We start from the raw sequence: 24,736 nt of genomic DNA, 5'->3' as shown, positions 1-24,736 counted from the left end.
GTATTTGGGCTTCTATGTGACACAGTTGATGATTTTCTTCAATATTCCTCAATAAAGCTTTTATTGCAGGTGTTGTTAGTTGCTATCCAATAACTTCTTATCATTTTCTTCCTTTATAACAAAATCCTGATTTTATTGAAAAAATTCATATTCTTCTCCCACCATGATCTGGCATGATCAGGTGATACAGTTATGGCTAGTGTGTTCTGAGTGGTGATTCTTTAAGGTGTCTCCTGATGATGAATTCTTTGTGGGATAAAGAATCTTCTTTTTGTTTGGTTGCTTAAAATTATTGTACCCAACTTCCTAACATGGAGATGTTTTCCAATATATTGAGGACAGCAGAAAGGAAGTATGGAAATGATTTGGGTCCTTGATATGGCTGACCTACTGATTTAACCAACTCTAACTGTGCTCCTGAAATTCTTTGCTGAAGGACTGCTGTGCTTTTAGGATTATATTCAGTTCAGTTCAGTCGCTCAGTTGTGTCTGACTCTTTGCGACCCCATGAATCGCAGCACGCCAGGCCTCCCTGTCCATTACCATCTCCCGGAGTTCACTCAGACTCACGTCCATCGAGTCCGTGATGCCATCCAGCCATCTCATCCTGGGTCGTCCCGTTCTCCTCCTGCCCCCAATCTCCCAGCATCAGAGTCTTTTCCAATGAGTCAACTCTTACGCATGAGGTGTCCAAAGTACTGGAGCTTCAGCTTTAGCATCATTCCTTCCAAAGAAATCCCAGGGTTGATCTCCTTCAGAATGGACTGGTTGGATCTCCTTGCAGTCCAAGGGATTTTCAAGAGACTTCTCCAACACCACAGTTGTTATGTAATTTGGGGATTTTTCCTTACTTTCTCTCTGCTTTCCCACTTAACTTCACAGCTTATTCCTTAGAATATGATAAACTATGTCAAGACTTCACATTTGTGACAGTGTGCAGATTGTTTCAGGGCTTCCCAGATGGCACTAGTGGTAAAGAACCCTCCTGCCAATTCAGGAGACATAAGAGATGCAGGTTCAATCCCCTGGAAGAGGGCATGGCAACCCACTCCAGTATTCTTGCCTGGAGAATCCCATGGACAGAGGAGCCTGGCAGGGTACAGTCCGTAGGGTCTCAAAGAGTCAGGCCCAACTGAAGCAACTTAGCATGCAAGCACACACACAGTTCGTTTCAGTTGTCATTCTAGTATCATTTTTATTAAACATGTTTATAGAGTGATATGATAATGTCAGGTAACAGATATTAAGTAAATAATCATTTTCATCACTTAATATTATACGCATGGCATCTAAGCAAAATTAGAATTTGGCTACAGCTTCAAGTATATTTTGTTGCTACCCATGTCTTTCCTGTTATTTGTTCTACTTTTGCTTAATAGTTTCTACCAGATGCTTGGATATTGATAAATAGTAATTATATATATTCTATGTTTATTTGAGCTTATCAGGTTACACAATGAAATGAAGGTTTTATTGCATTTACGTTTCAGAGTTTAATCAGAGTGTATTTACCCCTGCAAGTGCAGACTTACTTTTCTCTCACTAAATGTTCTAGTGTGCTTTTTTATATTGCAAATTTTGAGGCACATTGACTAAAACATGATACTGATTTCTCCCTACTATATGGTATGCATTAATACCTTTTCAGATATTTTTGTGTGTCTTTGAACGCTTTGAAAATTTCCACATGACTGAAATTGACAAACAATATGGATCAACTTTCTTTGTAATAATAATGTGCATATTGCTCAGATTTTCACATGAAAATGAAGAAAGCTGGTGGAATGGGTCACTGGTGAAATACTTAGCTTTTTAATGACATATATTAGACTCTCTGTGATTATCAACACTGTACTGTTGTCTTATTAGTCACTTTTTAGTGGCTGAACTAAATGATTTGTTTTGACTGTCTCATTGTTTGGAAGAAAAGCTATTGCAGAAGTTTTATGTCTGCTTTTGGTCTTGTTAAACTAGAAAGGGCATAGTCCTGTCTCAAAGGCTTTTCCTGAAGGACTTACAAGTCAGAGCTCAGTGTCTGAGTTTGTTTCCAAACTTAAATTTCTCAAGTTTCAGAGAGACAGACTTCTATTAGGCCACCGGGCTAGTGAAGCAATGTTTAGATATTATTTCAATCAAAGAACTGTGTTCCATTACCCTAGGATCTATGTCAAGCTGTGGATTAGGTTAAAAAACCAACAAAAGCTCCTGGTGGTTGAAAGATTATAAGTATTTTGCTACATTACTGCATTGCAGGCATGAGCACGTTCTTTCAGCATTTTCGAGTTTCACAACGTTACAATTAATTAATTGTGTCTATCTAGCTAAAACACTAGTCAGAGTTACTGTCTGCACTTTTAATAAATCCTTTGAATTCCCTTGATCTTTCTTTTTTTCTTATCCTCTCTGTGTACTGTAGCAAAACTTCCCCAAACCCATAAAACTTTGATTAATGGAATGAAGAATTGGATTTGTGATACCTGTTTTCATTATTCTCCCATGCTTCTCTGACCTCGGGGTCACTTTCTAAGTGTTCCTCAGCCTTTTACAAAAGCTGATAATTAAAAAAAAAAAACCTGAAATTTATATAAAGCATGACCATCCTTGCTGTTACTAAGTTCTTTATCCACAAATACATGCAATAGCCATTTACTATACACATTTATATCTAGTGTTTCTATTCTAGTAGTTTATGTCCCTTCATTTTCTTCACTCCTTCTTCCTTTTGCTCCCCAACCATATGCATGCTTACAAACTAGGTAGAAAATAGAGTGTGGGGGAAAAAAAAGTTTATCATTTGAAAGTATTTTTCACTGTCACCTTTGGGTAGCACTTCATGATTTTTTGCATGAAATCCAGAACTATTCATTGATTCTAAAACCATCTACTATTAATGAAAATGAATTGCCTCACTCTGCTTCAGTTTCTGATATCCAGATTTAACTATGTTTTTGGAAGAACTGTGTTTTTATCCTCAACTTTCTATGCCAATAACCTGACTTTTTCCTTTTTTTTTCCATTCAGAATTCATGGTAAAACATCTTTAATTTCTAGGTTTCCTTCTCTCTCCTTAGTCTCTCTTTCTCTTATAGGCAAATATAGTAGAGAAGCAAAGCTGCTACTATGAACGTGTTTATATCCTCAGCCCTAGGAGAACTCAATGTCTCCCAGCTGTGTGAAGTGTATTTCTTAGTAGGGAGCCTGGTCCCACTTTTACGTGGTCATGCTGGTGTAAGCAGCTATCATGTTTGGATTCAAAGGTGGCCCAAGAAAGCGTCCTGGGGACATGGTCTTAGAATGAAGTACAGCCCAATTCTGTCCATATGCTGCCAGGTGGGAACAGGGTTGGGTGCCCTGCTGAGAGTGATGTGCTTTGTGAATAGAATCTAGTAGGGGTGTCCAGTTCAGAGTATCAAGCCAGGCCTCTTCCCCTTGTGTTTTAGGCTATCTAAAGTAAAATGCAGAAGATGGCATCTTTCCTTTCTCACAGCTTAAGTGAACCCTTTAGGTGATGTGAAAATCTATCTTATTTATGATATGGTGTGGAGATAAAGATATTGTAATCAAAGTCATAATAACTTTTATGCTCAGTATAGTGCTTCCTAAAAAAAAAAAGTTCTTTTTTTTTAAATTAACTTTTAATTTTATGTTGGGGTATAGTTGATTTACAGTATTTTGTTAGTTTCAGGTGTACAGCAAAGTAATTCAGTTATACATACCCACTTCAGATCTAGGGATACCTACAGACTGAATGTGAGAGGATGGAGAGAAGTATTCCATGCCAATGGAAATCAAAAGAGCAAGCACCAGGGTAGCAGCACACATCTCAGACAAAAAAGGGAATATTAATTCAGAAGAATTCAGTTCATTTTCTTCCCTAGAAAATAATGAAAAAAAAAAAACTACTCATGAATGATTATTGGTTGAGAGTGTCAGCTAAATAGATAGACTTCCTAAAAATTTGAATTGCCTAACAATAGCATGAATTATTTAGCTTCTAAGTGTATTTGATTCTGAAAATAGAAGTTTTTTTTTTTTTGTCTAAAACAGGGCAGACAGTACATAAATAATGTACTTATTTATAGTATATTTAATTAATTTTAAATCTACAGTGAATATTGTGCACTAATGGTGAGATAATAAAGCATCATATTTTGCTAAGTAGAAGACCCAATTTAAGAGTTATATTTTGCAGAAACAGCTTGTCTTCTTCCTTCTTTTTGTAGTTTTACATTTAGCTAGAGAGATTGTTCACTAAGATTCAACACCTAAAGAATGCATTTTTTTATATTGTTCAAAGCTGACCTCTGCTTTTAGAAAAGTTTATCTGCACTTTTTCATCTGTTTAGAAACATACATTTTTGGTTAAGAGATCGAAGACAATCTTTCTTTGTCTTTTTTTTCTCCTGAGCTAGGGAGGTTGAGATAAAAAAGAATGACTGCTTTAAAAGTCACACATGGCTGTAATTTAAGATTTTTTTCCTCTCATTGTCCGTAACAGTTGAAAGAAACCTTCAATGAAAGTTTATTAACTAGGCCAATGCCTGAGGCAATAAAGGTTCATTTATTACCAGTTTCTTGGCTGTTTTTCTTCTTCTATTTTTCGGTTAAACTCATAGCGTAAGATAATACTTCACAAAATTAAACCTTTGACCTTCTGTAGAGTTAAGTCTCCTTTGATTAGATAAAGTAACAATTTATGGTCCAGCATGAGGTTGCACATGAAATGAATAATGCAATAGACTCCGTGTGGACTGAGAATCTATTGCTTTTGAAAAGATGAATGCTGTTTAAAGGGGGGAAAGTCCGCTTAAGTGTGTTGTCTTTATTCAATATGCACTTTAGCAATATTTCAAAATGCTTTACTTCCAAGATAAAGTTATGTTTGAATTTTCTAATTCTCAGAAGGAAGATGTATGGCAAAAATACTGCAAAAAGCTTGGTAATTCTTTGTAAAACTGTCTTATGAGTGATTAGGCCACACACTCCAGGTATTAACAAAGGCTGAATTATAAAATAAATAATTGCATGAGAAAAATGACCATTGCTTTTACAAATGGAGTTCTATAATGATGAGACAATTAACATAGTATAATTTGCAATAACTTGATAAGCTACTATTAACATAACTTAAATTGATATTTGATAACTTTTGCCAACAAGAAGTGTGAGAAGGACACTATATAATTATAGTAATATTAGACTAGATCCTTTATTTTTAAACTAACCCGTAGGAGTTCAGTTTCTGTTTGTTATGAAAAAGTAACTTTTGTGAATAACAGTAATGTTTTAAATTTTGTTTTGCATAAGGTATGTTATAATTTTGAAATGCCATATGTGTTGCCAGATGAGTGATTAGATATAATTTTCCAGATATTTCTCTCATTTTGCCATGTGTTCTTTTCAAAATTGTTTGGGTAAATTGAGAAAAGTCTCAAATCCATCAGTGAAAATATTTTATTGGAATTGCCTAATGACTCCAGAGTTGGACTATAAAGAAAGCTGAGCGCCGGATGCTTTTGAACTGTGGTGTTGAAGGAGACTCTTGAGAGTCCCTTGGACTGCAAGGAGATGCAACCAGTCCATCCTAAAGGATATCAGTCCTGAATATTCATTGGAGGGACTGATGCTGAAGTTGAAACTTCAATAGTTTGGCCCGCAGATGGGAAGAACTGACCTAATTGGAAAAGTCCCTGATGCTGGGAAAGATTGAAGGCAGGAGGAGAGGAGGATAACAGAGGATGAGATGGTTGGATGGCATCACTGATGTGATGGACATGAGTTTGAGTAGGTTCTGGGAGTTGGTGATGGACAGGGAGGTCTGGTGTGCTGCAGTCCATTGGGTTGCAAAGAGTCAGACACAACTGAGTGGCTGAACTGAATGACTCCAGAATAGATACATATGATTTCAGATTCAAATTTGACATTTATTTCTTTGTTCAGCTTCATGGAAGTACAGAAATGTGTACACAGCACAGGCCCATGTTTCACATGAAGCTGTTATGATTAGCTGGTTGTTTAAATTACTAATCGATATGCAGAAGTTGGATGCTTGAGAGAAGTGTTTTAGTTTCAGTTTGGTTCTTTTTCAATTAGCTTAAATTATTTAAGGTGAATAAATCTACTACAGTGATTTAGTTTCTTTTAATAGAATCTCATGGTACAACATAAATTAGGTCAAGAGAAGCCATTGGATCAGTCCAATGACAAACTTCACTCATAAATGAAGAGATGTAAGGAAAATGGAACATTTGCTCTAAATTATTATTGTTTTGAAATAAAGTGAAAGGTTTTATTGGAATGTACAAAAGACTTGCATTTCTTGCCATATTAGAAATTAGATATCTCTTTCTGTTGTAATGATTTTTGCAGCAAAAAAGCAAAAAGAGAGAAAGAAGTGAATAATGTAATGCCAACTGTTGGTAATTTTCCTCGACATCCACTTGCTCTTTTCCTAGGTGAGCTGGATTTATACTAATCAAACCTCAAAGGGGAAATCATTTTGAACATCGGTTCAGTTCAGTTCAGTCGTGCAGTCGTGTCTGACTCTTTGCAACCTCATGAATCGCAGCACGCCAGGCCTCCCTGTCCATCACCAATTCCCGGAGTTCACCCAAAATCATGTCCATCGAGTCGGTGATGCCATCCAGCCATCTCATTCTCTGTCATCCCCTTCTCCTCCTGCCCCCAGTCCCTCCCAGCATCAGAGTCTTTTCCAATGAGTCAACTCTTCACATGAGGCGGCCAAAGTACTAGAGTTTCAGTTTTGGCATCATTCCTTCTAAAGAAATCCCAGGGCTGATCTCATTCAGAATGGACTGGTTGGATCTCCTTGCAGTCCAAGGGACTCTCAGGAGTCTTCTCCAGCACCACAGTTCAAAAGCATCAATTTTGAACATAGACAGCATTTATTTCTTGAACAATAAAGTATAAGATTGTCTCAAAATCATACATTATAAGTAACTGGGCTAAATTACACTAAGAAAATTAAATATCATGACTATGACTACAAAAGCATGCCATGATAAAGGCTTCCCGCTACCCTCTAGAGAAGGATGAATAATTTGAAGTTATGATCGAAGGGCTATATTTTTTTGATCTTCCTTGTCACGTGGAAGTATCTATTTTTCTGAATTAATCATAATTATTCTTTTCCATAGTCCAGCTTTAAAGCAGTAACCAAAACCCTACATTTCCAAACACTACAATTGAGCTATCACCATTCATATTTTTCTTGAAATCATGTAAGAAAAATACATTACTTATAGGCTGAATATGGAGATTCAGTGATATGATGGAATAACTATAAAAACCTAATGACAAAAGTTGCTTCAAATAGTCTTTCCATTCTTATCCTATTGTTATTCAGTGTGTGCTTAGTTGCTTTAGTCGTATCTGACTCTCTGCGACCCTATGGACCATGGCTTGCCAGGCTCCTCTGTCCGTGGGATTCTCCAGGCAAGAATATTGGAGTGGGTTACCATTTCCTTCTTTATTGTTATTCCATGAACATGGCTATATACTGTTCTTAACTCAGATCCTGACCTCTATTGAGAAAGTGTGTATGTGTCATTATATATATATATATACACACACATATTTTAATATACATTATATATAATAAAAAATATATATATTATATATATATGTATATGTTGTTGTTTAGTTGCTAAGTCGTGTCTGACTCTTTTGCATCCCCATGCGCTGTAGCCTGCCAAGCTCTTCTGTCCATGGGGTCCAGGCAAGAATATGGGAGTGGGTTGCTCTTTCCTTCTACAGGGTATTTTCCTGACCCAGGGATCCAATGTACACTTCCTGTGTTGCAGGTGATTCTTTACTCCTGAGCCACCAGGGAAGCCCATCTATATCTATATCACTTCAGTTCCGTTCAGTTCAGTTCAGTCGCTCAGTTGTGTCCGACTCTTTGCGACCCCATGAATCGCAGCACGCCAGGCCTCCCTGTATATGTGTCTGTGTGTGTGTATATATATATATATATATATATATATATATATATATATATATATAATGATGCATTTATATATATGGGTGTAAAGTTTTATATATATATATGTATTTCTTGAGTCTTTTTTACTTTAAAAAGGTTTATATTACTGCATCAAAAAACTTTATGATTACATTGTCTCCAGTTATTTATCTCATTGGATAACTCCCACAGACAAGATTTACATGTCGAAACAATCACTTCTCTTATAACTTTTTCTCATCTTCTCCTTTCTACATCAACAATCATACACTGAGAGCCCTGCATGTTACCATGATTCTAGAAAAAGAAAAAAAAGGGAGACTTATTGAAGTATCAAAGGATTTAGCAGAGAATTTACATGGTGTTGAGAAAAGTAGAAAACAAGTGGAAAGATTATCCTTAGACTAAAGTGCCAATGAGGTGACTCTTTGACAGGAAATTAAATTTATGACACCGTTTTCTCTTTTCACTTACTACCTGCCTGAACTGTTACCAATATATTGATAAGTGGCCTCTTACAAAAATATCCTTTCAGAATGTTAATACTGTCAGTTACTCTCAGGTTGGTAAGAGCCACCTGCTTGGGGTCAATGCTTTATGTAATTTGGTTTGACGAGTCATGTAGGTAGTAAGAAATATTGGGCCATAGACAAATGTGAGAACTTCTAATGCCCAGTTTAGTGGAGAATGGAATAATGAAATAAGAGCAATTCAAGACAAAGGTTACCTCTTTTTTTTTTTGTCAGTTGTTCTGTATTCAAGATATAGAGAGGAAAATAATTTATTTGCTTTTCTTCTATTTCTTGTTACTCTGTATTTAAAATATAAGACTTAGGGTAATGTTATGAACAATATATTTCATCAGTAGTACAGGTTAAAAATTTTGTGCACAAAGTTGAATGTCAGTTCTAAAAGTTGAAAGTCAATCCTAAAGTAAATCAACCCTGAATATTCATTAAAAGGACTGATACTGAAGCTCCAATACTTTGGCCCCCTTAATAAAGAGCCGACTCATTGGAAAAGACCCTGGTGCTGGAAAAGATTGAGAGCAAGAGGAGAAGGGGGCAACTGAAGATGAGATGGTTGGATGGTGTCACCGACTCAATGAACATGAGTTTAAGCAAACTCCAGGAGATTGTGAAGGACCGGGAAACCTGGTGTGCTGTAGTCCATGGGGTCACAGAGTTGGACATGACTTAGTGACTGAACAAAAAGAAAGTTGAATTATCATTGTTTTCATGACAAATAGATTCTAAAATTTATAAAATGGAATCACAAATGAACATTTATATCAGGTTGTTAAGTGAGGTTAACTTATACTTGTGATATTATCTGTGTCTATAACTTTGACTTCCTGTGTAATCCGTAAGCTACTTAAGCAAACAGCTTTCATTTTCCTTCAATGATTCCATAGTTTACTGTATTCTGTAATTTTTTTTTTAGATTTATGGACAGAGTCAGTGTGGTTAGTATTGAAGATGGAGTTAGGGGAATTGGGATTACTCTATCATTATTTAATGGTATAACTTTATAGAAATGATTAACCTAGGTGCCCCTAAATTGCATCATTAGTAAAATAAAAGAGTTGCAGTAGATAAAGTCTTTCTCTTCTCTGTTTGTGACAAGTCCAGATTCCAAGTGTCTGTTAAATATTTTTCTAAAGGTGGTAATGTTAACAGATGGAGTAGAAGTAAAAGTTTCATATTCAAAACATTGTGTCAGGTTTAACTTCCAAAAATTGCATATTTTCTTATTTTAAATCATAGTAATTTAAATATTTGAATCAATTCTGTTTCAGCCTGATTCTATGGGTTAGTGTTTAGAAGGTGAGTGTTTCAAAAACTTCCGTGAAAATTTCTCAGTGATTTTACATGTGGCCAAATGACATCCCCATGGGATTCACTCCCTCTGACTTCACTACTGCTGTTACTTTGTAAACTCTGTGAGGCTGCAGATTTCAAGCTAATCAGTAAAGAAAGCTAAACTTGATGTATACTTGACTAGTCATTATCAAGATTATAATACACTTCCTGTATATTTCTCCAAATTAGTAGATTTTTTGTTGTTAATCCAAACATTTAAAAACCTAATTTAACCAATTGAAAACTGGAAACTGGTATAGTGACTATTTACATTAACAGTCTCAAAGACCAATTTTTCTCTTCTAATGTACCTTAGGAGAAAAACTCACATTCAAAATCTTCAGCCTCTCCTGCTTTACAATAAAGTTACTTATTCTAATTGCTTATCATTTCTGTTATCTAATCATTTAATGGTGAGGACAGACATATTTCAATCATAATTTCCATTTAATATAAAGTATTGAGAAATAAGATAAATGTGAAAATTAGTTTCAGTTTTTTAGAAAGCTGGCATTTAAATAAGGATAGGAAGAAGACAGAGTGGAAAAAATGTACTGTTGTTTTCAAGTTGTTATATTGAGCCAAGAGTTCTTCTAAGACTTGGAGTGATTTCAATAGAGTTGTAATTCAGACTCATATGGAGCTTACAGTGCACCTTCAATAGCGTTTTGCAAAAAGTCTATAGGACCTGTCAGGAGCAGAAAGATTACTTCACAGTAATGACTGTTGAAATGAGCTATGCTTTTTGATGTTTTACTTTCTGAATCAAATTGTTGGACAAGATTAATTGCACACAGCGAGAATTTTAAATGAATGACTATGTAAAGCATTAAATATCTCTGTATGCCACGTGGGGGAGAAACACCTAGAAGGCTTAAATGAATAAATGAATTAATGCACAAAATGCCTGGGCTAATTTTAAAATTCCTTTACTAACTATCTTATTGAAAATAGAAACCCACTTAATTCATCTGTCTTGGTTATATTGCTCTGGTTGAGGTAATTTAATATTCTTGCTTTCTCTAATCTTCTAATTCAACATAAGTAAACAATAGGTTTCATAAATTAAAAATACACTCTTCTGAACATGCTTATAAGATTAAAAAAAAAAACAAGGTTGTAAACATTTATGACTGAAACAAACTAGATTGTTCAAATACTGCCATGATGTATCATGTATATCAATATGGCACTGATATCAGTTAGAATGCAAACAAGGTTTTAAATGATGTGCCCCCTCATTTCAGCTGGAGAATCCGCTTCACACCATCTGCCTATCAGATGGTTAGGAACCAGGACTGCGTATTAATGCCACATGTTCGATTTTCTTCCTTCTTGTAATGGTTAGATTCATATTGCTAATAGCTGTGCATGAGCACTGTCGATGAAATTTCTGTGACGGTGGAGTGATGAGATATTTATAAGCCGCCTGTCTCTCTGAATAATCAGTAGGAAGAATGCCAGACATAAATAACTTATCAATTCCAGAATATTAATAATAACTACCATTGGCTAGAAATGAGTGCATGTTAAAGTGTTTTTTTTTCCCTAAGTTTGGGTAAAGTGACAGACTCATAAAAAGTCTATCATATGGAAACTTTGAATGCTTACTATCTCTTGCTTATAACTAATTTTATTTAGCCATTAAGTCTTAGAAAATACATTTTATATGGAATGTGATGTAAAAGTAGACAACATATCAAACATTTGGAAGTCATCTTGTTGTCTTTGAAACCAAAGATCAAAGATTAGACCTTTCAAGTTAATGAGCAAACAAACAGATCAGAGAAAGAATTTGACAGCAATATGTCTCTTTTATTGATATTTATAATCTATAGTTGTAATCTACTCTTTATAACTAGGGATACTAACTTATTTGAAATAAATAGAATGGGGGTACTTTTCCCTTTTTCGAGAGAGCAGTCAGGAATGTATAACAGTATTTGAAGTATTTGAAAGCTCTTTTGATAAAATTTGAGAGGAAAAAGAAAATGCTATCTTTGCAAGGAAAAGGCTCTTAAGCAATAATAATGCCTGCTTCTCTTCCAAATGATAAACCCATGGATTGGATTTTGGATATTGAATTTGAAGTAGCAAAGGCTTTGTATCAATATAACACAGAGTGGAAAGTTAATGATTTTATGATAACTTTGATTGACATAGACTACTAAGTCAAAAGATTGGATAGAAGCATGGTTTTCAGGTGTCCATTTGTCAAATGGCTAGATTCTAACCCTACACGGTTGGATAGCTTTTGTCATATTTGCATTTTGTGAATAATTGAACAAATGTAAAACTAAATAAAAGTGTGCTGGATTTTATGGGTTACTTGAAAATATTTACTACCATTTGCAGAGGGTTTAGCTGTTGTGTGCATTATTTTACCTTTATTCCCCACAACACTACTGATTGGAACTGGTATCTCTGTTTTAAAGATAGGAATTTTGAAGGTTTAGGAATTACATAACTTACTGCATTATTTCATAAAAATGTTGTCCAAAGTTTGTATGACTCTTTAAAGTGTTTCTTTCAGCCACCATATGTTTACTCTTTCTATGAAAGTGAGTTTAGATAACTAGTAATTCCCATGTCAGTGACTTTTTCAAAAAGAACTTTAAAATATTTTAATAGTGCCTTAAAAAATAAAAGTATTATGAAAAGAAACCTATAAGCCAAGATAAACAAAATCTAACAATAGCTAGGTAAAAGATAATATAGAATTTGCTCTGGAGGAGTAAACAGAATGGAGCCCACAGTAATGAGTTTGTAGTGTAATTCAAACGCTAATATGACAAGCTGTATTTCCAAATGCTGTGTAAAAATATGCTCATTCTTTTGTAAGTGAGAGTTTATAAAGATCAGATAGAAAAAAAAAACAAAACTAAATATCTCTTCATGCTCTAAGGCCTATGGATTTTAACTGAAGTTTGACTCACAGTCCCTTTTCTGAGGGCCAATATAGGGTCTAGGAATTGCACAATGTATGCATGACTTATTATCCTTTCTCTGAAGGAAAACTTTAAAAAAAAACACACAAAAACTGTCTTTCAATACATTATTTTATCAGTGACAGAATTTTAAGCACACATTAAAGTCTCCCCATTGATGATGATAAAATAGGGTTTAAAATATTTTAAAATAAAATAAATTTACACTATATTTGACTACACAGTTTAGTGCATGTTTTGATCTTTGTGTATAAAATACTATGATTGTTCTTGGGGCGTATAAAAAATAAAATTTCAGGAAGTAAAATAGATGATTTAATCTTTCCTTAGTGGGAGAGATTCTTTATTCATTTATTTGTTTCTTCACTGTGTACCTGCACACATGCGTGCACACACACACACACACACACACACGCACAACTTTTCCCCCAATGAGAGAGAGAAATCCGATAAAAATTCTACGTGATTGAAGAATCAGGAGAAGTTACTCAAGCTCTTTGGTTAACAGTTACTGTATATACCAAATAGATTTGTCAATGTAAATGGTTGGTTGACTTAATCACGTACACGACAACTGCATTTACATCACACAGAAGTGCAGCGTTACCTGGCTGACCTCTTTATTTCTGCTGTGCTAAGCTACAGGCATAGAAGACTCAATCTTCCAAAGTCTGAACCTACAGTTCTGAATCTGAGTCTACAGCAGTGTGTCTCAGATCCTGATTATTGAGTCATCCTAATTTTGTATTTTAACAAGTTTCCTTGTTGGTTCTGAACTATACTCACTTTCAAAATCCATTGTAGTGTCTCACCTTGTTGATTCTTAACTATACTCACTTTCAAAAGCCACTACCAGGCTAATAAGATTTTCTTGTAAAATGCAGCCACACCTTAAAATGGTATATTATTGTCATCAAATAATCTAAGGGCAGAGAATCAACTTGTTGAAAGATAAAAATACAGATTTTTCAGTCCATCTCTCAGAAATGAAAAGTGAAAGTCGCTCAGTTATGTCTGACACTTTGCAACCCCATGGACTATACAATCCTCCCAACCAAGGGATCGAACCCAGATCTCCCATTGCGGGTAGATTCTTTACCAACTGAGCCACAAGGGAAGCCCAAGGATACTGGGATGGGTAGCCTATCCCTTCTCCAAGGGGTCTTCCCGACCCAGGAATGGAACCGGGGTCTCCCACATTGCAGGTGGATTCTTTACCAACTGAGCTATGAGGGAAGCCCATCTCAGAGATAGATTCTGTGAATATGGCCTCAGGGAAGATAATCTTCCGCTTTACCATGCTGTGCAGCTCTATTTGATATAGATTATCACTTCAAGAAACTGGATTACCTAGTTCTTAGGGAAAAAAATGACTTGTTTTGCTTGGGAAGAGTTAAAAGCAGTCATAAACACGCTGTTTCAGGGTGGCATATTGGAGAATATCATGAAATCTGAATATGAAGCAAGTGGAAAGAGTTCTAAGTAGGAAAAGCTTACATAGGGAGAAAAAGTATGTGGTAAATGTTGTGGATTACCAGTGTTTACACAAGCAGACCATTCTTTTTTAAATTATTTCATATTGGATATAGTTGATTTACAATGTTTTGTTAGGTTCAGGTATACAGCAAAGTGATTCAGTTATATACATATATAAACATATTTATATTTTTTCATATTCCTTCCCCTTATAAGCTATTATAAGATATTGAATCTAGTTCCCTGTGCTATATGCTAGGTCTTTGTTGTTTTTCTGTTTTATATACAGTAATGTGTATCCATTAATTCCAAACTCCTAGTTTATCCTTCCCCCAGAGTTTCTCCTTTGGTCACCATAGTTTGTTTTCTAAGTCTGTGAGACTGTTTTGTAAATAAGTTTATTTGTATCATTTTTCATTTCCACATATAAGTGATATCATATGATATTTGTCTTTGCCTGATTTACTTCACTTATTGTGTTAATCTCTAGGTCCATGCATGTTGCACTAGCAAACCATTCTTGATTACGCAGGAAGAGTTTTAACACTGTGTATTCTCTATGAAACATAAACAAAACACTGGAGCTTTTTTGTGAATTTGTTACACTGTTCTTTCAAAGGAAGCTTCAATAGGGAACAAAATATACAATGGGACCTCTTTTTAAAATGAGTGTCTATATTCTAAAGTAAGTTTTTACTAGCGGCAGCAAGCCGGAGGGGATTTGAGAATTACATTAGAGATTTGAAAGGGCTATGACAAGGCCAACAGAAAGTGCAATAAATGCAGAAGTGAAGGTGAGACTTTTGCAATTGTCTCCAGCAATGGAGAGTAAATGCTTATTATTAAGTTAATGAGATTTGCTACTTAGTGTATTTTTATTGACTGCCATATATATAAAGTGTTTTTAACAGCATACATTGATATTGTCAAAGTGAAAGTCACTTAGTTGTGTCCGACTGTTTGTGACCCCATGGATTGTATTGTCGATGGAATTCTCCAGGCCAGAATACTGGAGTGGGTAGCTGTTTCCTTCTCCAGGGGATTTTCCCAACCCAGGAATCAAACCTAGTTCTCATACATTGCAGGCAGATTATTTACAAGCTGAGGGACCAGGGAAGTCCAAGAATACTGAAGTGAGTAGCCTATCCCTTCCTCAGCAGATCCTCCTGATCCACGAATCAAGCTGGGGTCTTCTGCATTGTAGGTGGATTCTTTACCAGCTGAGCTACCAGGGAAGCCCGATATTGTCAAAATAATGCCCATATTTCTGTTGTGGCTTTCCAGGTAATCCAATTTCAGAAGCATTTTTTTCATTCAGATACAAGTTGTGCCAGGCTTTGGCTTCAGTGTTTGAGATACTTATATTAATTTGGTGTTATAACCTAGTTAGAGGAGTCAGCCCTAACTAACCCCCCGAGCAACATCCCTCTCCCCACTCTCCCCCTCAAAAAAAAAAAAGTTTAAGGTATTGAGTTTATGTTCTCAGATTTCACATTAAAGTAACCCAAGGAGCAATAAATTCAACTCAAATATACAACTCAAAATAACCAGAGTCTCAGATGATAGAACTCAGCTCTTTGTATGGTTTTAAAGCTCTGTGAGTGATTCTAATGTACAGAGAAGACAAATTCTCATTCAACAGAGCTGAGAACACACACTCTACTCTTGTGGAGTAGGGTGGGGAAAATCAGCTCTTTAAAATAAGCGAGTACTTAGATTGATTCTTGAAGTGTTGGAGCTCTTTCCCAGGTAGATTGAAGAGTCAGAACCTTAAGCCTGCTTCCACTGGAAAAAAAAAAAAAAAGTGAAATGTTAGTCAGTCATGTTCGACTCTTTGTAAGGCTGTAAACTGGGCCTGCCAGGCTTCTCTGTACATGGGATTCTCCAGGCAAGAATACTAGTGTGGTTAGCCATTTCCTTCTCCAGGAGATCTTCATGACTCAGGGATTGAACTTGGGTCTCGTACATTTTAGGCCTATACTTACTGTCTGAACCACTAAGGAAGCTGATTAAAGAGTCAGGATCCTGAGCCTGCTTCCTGTGGAACATCATATTTAAGCCATTACATGATGGATGCAGGGACAGGTCTGGGAGATGGGACTGGACAGCTTTTCTAGAAAGTTTGAACAGCATGTACAGAGTCTAATTTGAAAGAGGAAATGTCTGTTAGAAGATGCGAAAGATGTCTATGTTTCTGAAGCGCAGGGAGCGAAAGGAACCTGGTGGAAAGATAAGGCCACACAGAGAAGCAGAGGACTGAGTACATAAGGGCCCTGACAGACACATGAAGCACCCAACTTGCTCCCCAGAGCAGGCATTGAATGCCAGGATTGGATTTGCATTTTCATAAGGTTATGTTGACTGCTGCAGGAATCATAAGAGATTGAAAGTAGAGAAAGTAAAAGCTGTTAAGAATAATTACAATACTCCATGAAAGAAATAGCGACAGCTTGTACTAGGGAGAGCCAGTAGAGATGGGGAAAATTGGCTGAATTGGAAAGTTATTAAAGAATTAAATTTGAGGACCCATCAAACATCAAGGTGAGTTAGTAGAACTAAAATCAGCAACTGTTGCAAATGTAATAGCTTTCCTCTCGTCATCATGAAACCATATTGAAAATAGAATATTTTAAAAGTATTATAGTTAAGTTATAGCATGTATGTGTATCATACACACAACTATTTGTTGGAATATATATTAGAAATGTAAACTTGGGGAGAAAAATGTCAAGTGGAAAAATAGAAGTGTATCATAAGTACTCTTTTCATAATACAATTATTGGAGCATTTTTAAAAGTCAAGGGTTAATGCAGGCAGATAAGGAGAAGCAGGATCTTTGAGCTGAGGGGGATGTCATATCCTGCAGGAGTCATAGCTAAGACTGGGCTTGACTTATTAAAGTAAAAACTAGAACACAAGGCCTGCCTGATTTTTACTAAACATAATGTGGCATTCTTCACACAGTTTATATTATTTAATCCTTCTATTATCCCTTCGTGAATAGGATGACTTCACAGATGAAGAAAACATACTTAAGAAGATTTTATAGCTTATGTAAGGCCATATCATGCATAGTTATGTTTCATGCTACTGAGCTTGATTCAGATCTACCCAATAATAACACTCATATCTCAAGTTGTAGGTTTTCTTTTTTACTTGCATACTATGGAACAAGATTTACCTGCTGCATAAATCAAAGATAAAGATGTGTCATAAATTGGAGATGGGACAACACCAGGCAATAAAGGGAAAGGACAAGTGGGATGTTCACACTGGTGACAAGGCAAATTGAGGAAGAGAGATTTTCTGGGAAACACAAACAGAATTTTAAGAGAACAGGAAAGAAAATGTTCTGAAACATCTTTGAAGGAAATGAGTAACTGGGGAGTAAATTCAATCATAGGAAGAGGAGAGAATCTGTTCAAGTTGGGACTTAAATGGCAATAAGTGTTCAGTTCAGATCCAGATGAATTCCTTTAGTTCAGACCAGTGCCTTTTTAGGGGTGGTTTTCAGTTTGTCATGCAAAGATCCAGTCTGAAAGTTTTGTTGCATTGGGGTGAAAGTTGTCAGGGTGTTTTTGGTCGGATCTGAAGGAAAGGTGAGGTCTTCCCCTAACCTCTAAAATAAAGCAGAGGTTTCTAGGGGAAAACAAAAACAAAACTTTCTTTAATTCCTGAGGCAGTAACTTATTTGCTGTAGTAACTAGAAGTGATGATTAGTGGGGAGGAAAAGGAGGAGAGAGGTGTTCAGTCTCTAATCCACCCGCTGTGAGTGGAAATAAATCATACAGATAAATTCAGAGCGGGCTGAAGCACTGTAGCCAGCTCTGAAGTAGCCATAGCAAAAAGTATGAGGGCAGTGGGAGGGTATATCCTTTCATAGACTTCAGAGTTCTAAAGTTAAGAGAAATCATTCACGTAGTGCTCAGACACGTTCAGCTATTTGTGACCCCATGGACTATGGCCTGCTAGGCTTCTCTGTCCATGGGATTCTCCAGACAAAAATACTGGAGTGGATTGCCATGCCCTCCTCCAGGGGATCCTCCTGACCCTGGAATCGAACCTGGGTGTCCTGCATTGCAGGCAGATTCTTTACCATCTAAGCCACCAGGGAAGTGATGAAGAATGTCAGGATGAAGTGAATTGACTTAGAGGTTCACACTGCTCTGAAACCTCTGCTGGATACCTGGAGCCTGTACCTAAAGCTCACTTCTCTTTCTGCTCTTCCGTATTGGTCTCACTGTTATTTCTAATTTCATGATCACTCCTTTAAAAACAAAGGTTATTTATTTATTTGGCTTCATCAGGTCTTACGGCACATGGGCTGTTTCACTGTGGTGCGCAGGCACAGTAGCTTCCAAGTGCAGGCTCCAGAAGGTGCAGGCTCAGTAGTTGCGGCACACGGGCTGAGTTGCTCCATAGTATGTGGGATATTAGTTCCTTGACTGGGGGTCGAACCGCTGTCTCCTGCATTGCAAGCAGATTCTTAACCACTGGACCACCAGGGAAGTCCCCTCATGATCACTCTTATCTGTCATTTTCTTAGTGAACAGAGACAAAATGGATAAATATCATGGCATAGTGATTAGAATACTGGAGGATGAGAAGTAGAAGAGTCATCTGGGACATTCGATGGTCTGTGAGAAAGTGCAGGCTTGAAGACACAGAGCACATGTGGGCCTTGGGGCCAAGTTCAACACAGGGGGAGTGAGGCATGAGAACAGGGAGATTTAGGGTGATTAGCTAGCTTTCCAGGTCTAGTGAAAAGCTTGGTGAATTGTTAAGCAGGTTATATTTTTGCCCTCATTAGGCAGCTGGACAGCATTGGAAGCAGGCAGGGAATGACATATTCAGATGGAGTTGTTTGAGAGAGAATTCTGGCCTTATTTCTACTATTATTCTTCTACATACGAATTATGCTTCTGCTAATACTGATGTGGGAGTTTGGAGAGCATTCTGTCCATTCTATCAATGTTCTTTCATTGGTTCATTGAGAATGAATATACGATATGAGAATATTGCATAAAGGAATCAATACTCCAATATGTTTGTATATGTGTTGTATAAAGTACAAGAACTCTTATGTGAAAAATCAGAATTTGCATTACCTCATTTTTAATTTGTTCTTTGAAGGTTTGACAGCAGCAGCTGCAGCAGCTGCCGCTGCTACCAATGCAGCTATCGCCGAAGCAATGAAGGTGAAAAAAATCAAATTAGAAGCTATGAGCAACTATCACGCCAGTAATAGCCAACATGGAGCAGATTCTGAAAATGGGGACATGAATTCAAGTGTTGGTAAGTTTTCTGTTCAGTGAAACCTACTGTAATCATTTTGTTACTACGTGACTTTCTTTTACAGAACCTAGCTATCGGCTACCCATTCAAGAAGTTGTTCCTTTTAGCTTTGAAGATAGTGTACCTTTTGAAGAAGCCAATTAGCCTAACAACATGTATTCTAAATAAATAATTGACAACATTATTTTTTAAATGTCAGAATTAACTTTAAGTCTGCAACTCCTACTATAAGATTTTAATTAACATATTTCATAATACAAATAAGCTTTATTAGTTAGAATTTTGAAATAATTGATTATACACAAGGTGACAGAAGAACGTTTACAAACAAAACCACACACTACTAAATTTTAATTCATTGGTTACCGAAGAAGAAATGTGCCTTAGCAGCAAAACATAAACTTTACCTTCTCATGTGCTGGCTGCCAAGAATAAAAATTATGCTGATAATTAATACTTTTTGTATACAACCATTATCAATTTCTCTTATTTAAACTATGCCACTTCAATTTCTTAATTTGATCTTTTTTGTTCTTGAGGTGTGGAGAAAAGTGAGATTAATAGCCACTGTTTAAAATAAAAGAAACAACTTTATCTTTGCAGAATTCTTTTGGGTAATTCATTTTGTCAGTAAACTTCAAGTGAGGGCTATATTTTTATTGATGATATCTTTTGTATCTCTGTTTTTGAGATACAGCATTTTATCCTCACCAAATTATTTTTCTTTAAAATATAGAAATCATGCTCAAAATTTAATGTAACATGAAAAATTTGGATGCTACAAGATATATACAAGAGACTATATTCAGAATATATGTTCATGAGGGAGGCAATAAGTTTGGCGGTTCAATTAGATTTTCTTTTCTATGCTGCGTTTTAACAGAGTACCTCTTTAAATAATCAGTATCTGCTTGCTTTCAGTTCCCTGATGTATAGGTATAGGTGTAGGAAGGAATGCTGTGGACTTCAGTGATAATCATTTTCACCACAGTTCATGAGATCATGTGCTAGATATGAGTAACATAGTAAGTAATTTTAAAACACATACACAAATACCATGGCTTTAGTGATGCCAAAATGGAATGTACAGAAGAGGAAAAGGAGAACTTTTTCATCAGAACTAGGCAAGAGAAAGAAAAGGAGCAGTGTTAACGGCTTTGATTTGAGAGCATGATAAAGAAGATGGTAGCAATACTTAGAAGGATGGAAAGATGTGTAAGAAAGCCAAAGAGTGGCACAAAAATTGAAAAGAACTAAAGGAAACATCAATGTTCACATTTATGGTGCTTCCATTAAGAAGCCAGAGGGCAGTGGGTTCTTTAGGTTATAGTTTACACACTTGAATTTAAAGTTTTAAAAGTTAAAAACTATTGAGGCAAAACGAAAGAATTATAATTATCTTTTTAAAACTATTGATTGCACACAGTTTTAACATAATGGTCGTTTACTTTGACCGATAAAATAAAGCAAAATTGAACACTTTTAAAAACAAGTAATTAGCCATTATAAACCATACTTATAATTCTAAAACATAATTTGGATTGTTTTCAAAATTTTAGGAGAGTTAAGACTTCAGTGTGGTTTATTGTTGGTAGTTGGTGTTGTGAGGAGGGATCTTTGTTAGCCAGTCTAATAACACTTGAACAAAATATATTGAAACTTTATACCTCTGTCAAATTTCCTGAGCAGCAGAGCAGAAACTGGCTTTGGAGAAACCAATAGGCATAAGATAAAGAGAACATAATTAGACATTGACATACTCTTAACATTTAATAGTATGAAATAACATTTGCTTTCTGATCACCTTGTGCCTACCATAATTATTTGGATACCTAGATATCATAATGGCTTAAACAAGAATCAGTTTAAATTTGTGTTTTACTTGGAAGAAATCACTTTTCTTCCATTAAGGTATTTGCTTGCTAGTTTATATCGCTTTTTAGTTTTGACACGTATCATCCAGTTTGAACCAGAAATGGATATTATTTGAATTTTCCTAGAGGGTCTTAATATTTTGAGACTGTGTTAACATTAGTGCTACCATTAGTCCCTAAGGCACATAGATCATGTGTTTTATATATCTATAGCTGTTTGGGGGCAAAATGTTATCATTGTCATTTTTCTTCTATTCTCACATACCACTATCCTCTAAGAATTTTTGATTTATTATTCTTCTGGAGCATACCCCTTGCACCCTTCTTCTTTCCTTGGAGATCAGGGAAACAGAGTTTGGAGCAGGGAGTGCGTAGAGCGGGAGAAGGTGCAGGGCAATGGTGAGGGGAGCTGAGTTTGCATAGATCACAGTAGTTGCTTTAAAACGAGGCACACTTTTCTCTGCTTCTGAGGACAGTGCCTGCCTCTTGGTAAGTGTCTAATAACTATGACTTATTAAACACTTCTTAACTGCTATGTGACTTTGGAAAGTTATGTAAACTTTCTGAGCTTTACATTCCACATCTGAAAAATGGCATAAAAAATAGTATCTTCATCATGAGAATTAAAGGAAAGCATATTTGTCAAGTGTTTATCATTTTATTCATTACAATGTCTGTTTATCACACTTTTGGTCATGTGTAAGGTTGGTTGTGTGGGTATTGTTTTTGGTATTGTGATTATTTCTTCCAGCTTGCCCTCCTGAAAACCATCTTCTTCCTCTTTTTACAGCCGTCAACTATTTCCTCCTGTTTTCCTATGCTCTCTGCTAGGTATTATTTGTTAAGCTTCATGCCTGTGAGGAAATTTGGGGGCATCTGTGACACCATTTGAATTTTGTTGTGTGTTTGATTTTAGCTTATTCTAGGAACTCAAAAATAATCCTAATAGTCTCAACACTCACGGGGCACGTAGTGTAATGGGGGACGTGGTTAAGTAAGACAGTCATAACAGGATATGGTGGATCCCCAGGAACATCAGTTAGCAGGAGGCGCTTAGGAAGTGATATTGAAGCCTATGAATTCCAGGAGGAATCCCAAGAATCTCAGAAACTTTATATTTCAGGATACAAATGTACTTGCTCTCATGAATCTATCAGCCCTTTGAAGTAGAAAAACCCCTCAGAGAGGTGCTCCTTAAATGATGTATTGTTACTCTCAGCCCTGCCCAAATCTAGTGGCATTTCTGAAGTCAGTTCAGGTTCTTTTTTTCCCTTGTACTCATCTGGCTCACAAGTTCTGTTAAACGTTTCAGGTCTCTGTATGTAGAAACACTCTATTTTGCCCCCTCTTGGTCATAAATAAAATCCTTCTTGCCCTAGAAAATAGATTTCTTTTTTCTTTTGCTTGGTTTGATTTGGCTTGGTGAGGTGAGGGATGTTTTTATTATAGATGAGTGTGTCTAGTTCTTAATATGATTTGCAAAAATTAGCCAGAAAATAAAGGTGTTTGAAGAAACCTGTGACACTGACAAATAATTATTTTACATCCCAATTTTACTTGGTAACCTTGAGCTCACATCTTTCCAACAGAATGATCACTTTAGGAAGAAGTGAAGACTTTAGGATAGACCCGAGTAAGGCATCGGCAGGCTGAGTAAAATATATGGCCGTGTCGCCATTCTCCCTCATCCACAATCAATTGGATTCTTTTAGTTTAATATTTACTTGCTAAGATGAGATGCTAGTCTGCATGGTGATAAACAGTCTGCTCCTGGCATCTGAAGGTGACCTGTCAGTTCATATGGACAAATCTCCTGCTTACTGAAATGTACAAAATAAATCATTAAAGCAGGCAGGTGCTCATTCCCAGATTTAAATCACCATAGATTTATGATTTGAATTAATGCTTCATTTGGCCATAGAAATAGATGCTGAGACAAATGATATGCACTGGTTGGGGTTTCCATACTGTAGCCATCCTGATATTGATTACTGAGATGTCTTTGCAATCTCTTGTTTATATCAAGTACTATCTTGTGACAGGTTGGCTGATATAAGCTACATTGCAGATAAGAAGGAAAAATGTCCTGGATTCTTTTTAGTGGCAACACTATCCACAACATACAGACCAGATAAATTGCTATTTTTTTGCTTTAAGGACTGATCTACATAACCATCTTAAAAAATGCTGCTTGGAAATTGGGACTGGGATATTGGAAAGGCAGAATTTAAAACCGGTGAACCCAAGGTCAATTTCATAGTCTGTGTAGCTGTGTTTTATCTACTTATCTTTTTTTTTTTTTTTTGGCATCATGCACATTTTTGAGGATACTAAATTAATCACAATCGATTTAATCTAAATAAAGGAAACTTAATTTAACTTCTAGTTTTTAAATGCTATATAAATATTGACATAGTAAGCATCTCTTAATAGTTTCTCTGTTATTTACATACTTGCTAAACCTAATATCTTACTCCCTTAACTAATGACAACAAAGGAAACGACTCTTTTAAATATAAATACATTAAATATTATTTCCAAGTACAAGCATTTGTGGACTATAATTTACCAAGAGACAGGAAAAGACTGCATTTTTACTTCTCTTAACATTTTATTTAAGGAAAACACTATGTACACAGTTTAAAGAATACAGGAGGATTTAAGAGGGACCTTTGCCACCAGCTAATATCTGACTCATAGAACTGGTAAACAGCTATCAACAATAGTAGATTGCTTGCTTCGTAGGAAATGAGTTCATATCTATTCAAAATGTGATCTCAAAACAGATGTCCCAAGAAAATCTTATTGTTTAAACTATAGTCATAACCCCAAACTGCTGTTATTTCTTTGAGGAAGTGAAGTAATCTTAAGACTTCAGAGTTTCTCCTCTGAACACCATGGAAAGTAGACGAGAATACCCTAATGCAGTGATCCACAAACTGAACACATTTCTTATGCCTGAAATGTAGGATTTGTTTGCATTTTCCAAATTCTCAATAGTTAAAAGGATATAGGAGTTTCAAGTAAAAACAAGAATTTGAGTTTGGGATTAAACAGCTGTGTGTGTTCTTCAATGGTATTCCTTACTTCTTACCTCTGTCCACCAACCGACAAACAAAACAATGATGAAAAAATAAAAAATAAAAAGCTGGGCAGATAGATAATAAAATTATCTTCCCCATCTGACCATCCCCTTAACTTTTTTTTGCTAGTCCTGAAGAAATAAAATATTTTACATTGTAGTCATTTCCTTTCTTCTATCTCACGTGTCTATTTGGAAGGCAAAGTTAATATTGT

General features: G+C 35.9%; 1 protein-coding gene across 1 annotated transcript in view; it reads left to right on the top strand.

Moving 5' to 3' along the window:
- Positions 1–24,736, top strand: part of DACH1 (dachshund family transcription factor 1) — a 456,840-nt gene that overhangs the window by 228,380 nt on the left and 203,724 nt on the right. Inside the window, exon 3 of the mRNA XM_068984532.1 lies at positions 19,404–19,565. Coding sequence (XP_068840633.1) covers positions 19,404–19,565 — 162 coding nt within the window. The remainder of the gene's footprint in view (positions 1–19,403; positions 19,566–24,736) is intronic.

This window comes from Capricornis sumatraensis, chromosome 12, assembly GCF_032405125.1.
Source record: "Capricornis sumatraensis isolate serow.1 chromosome 12, serow.2, whole genome shotgun sequence".
NCBI classification, from domain to species: domain Eukaryota; kingdom Metazoa; phylum Chordata; class Mammalia; order Artiodactyla; family Bovidae; genus Capricornis; species Capricornis sumatraensis.
Note: the sequence above shows the minus strand (reverse complement) of the source record. Positions and strands in the feature narration are given on the sequence as shown.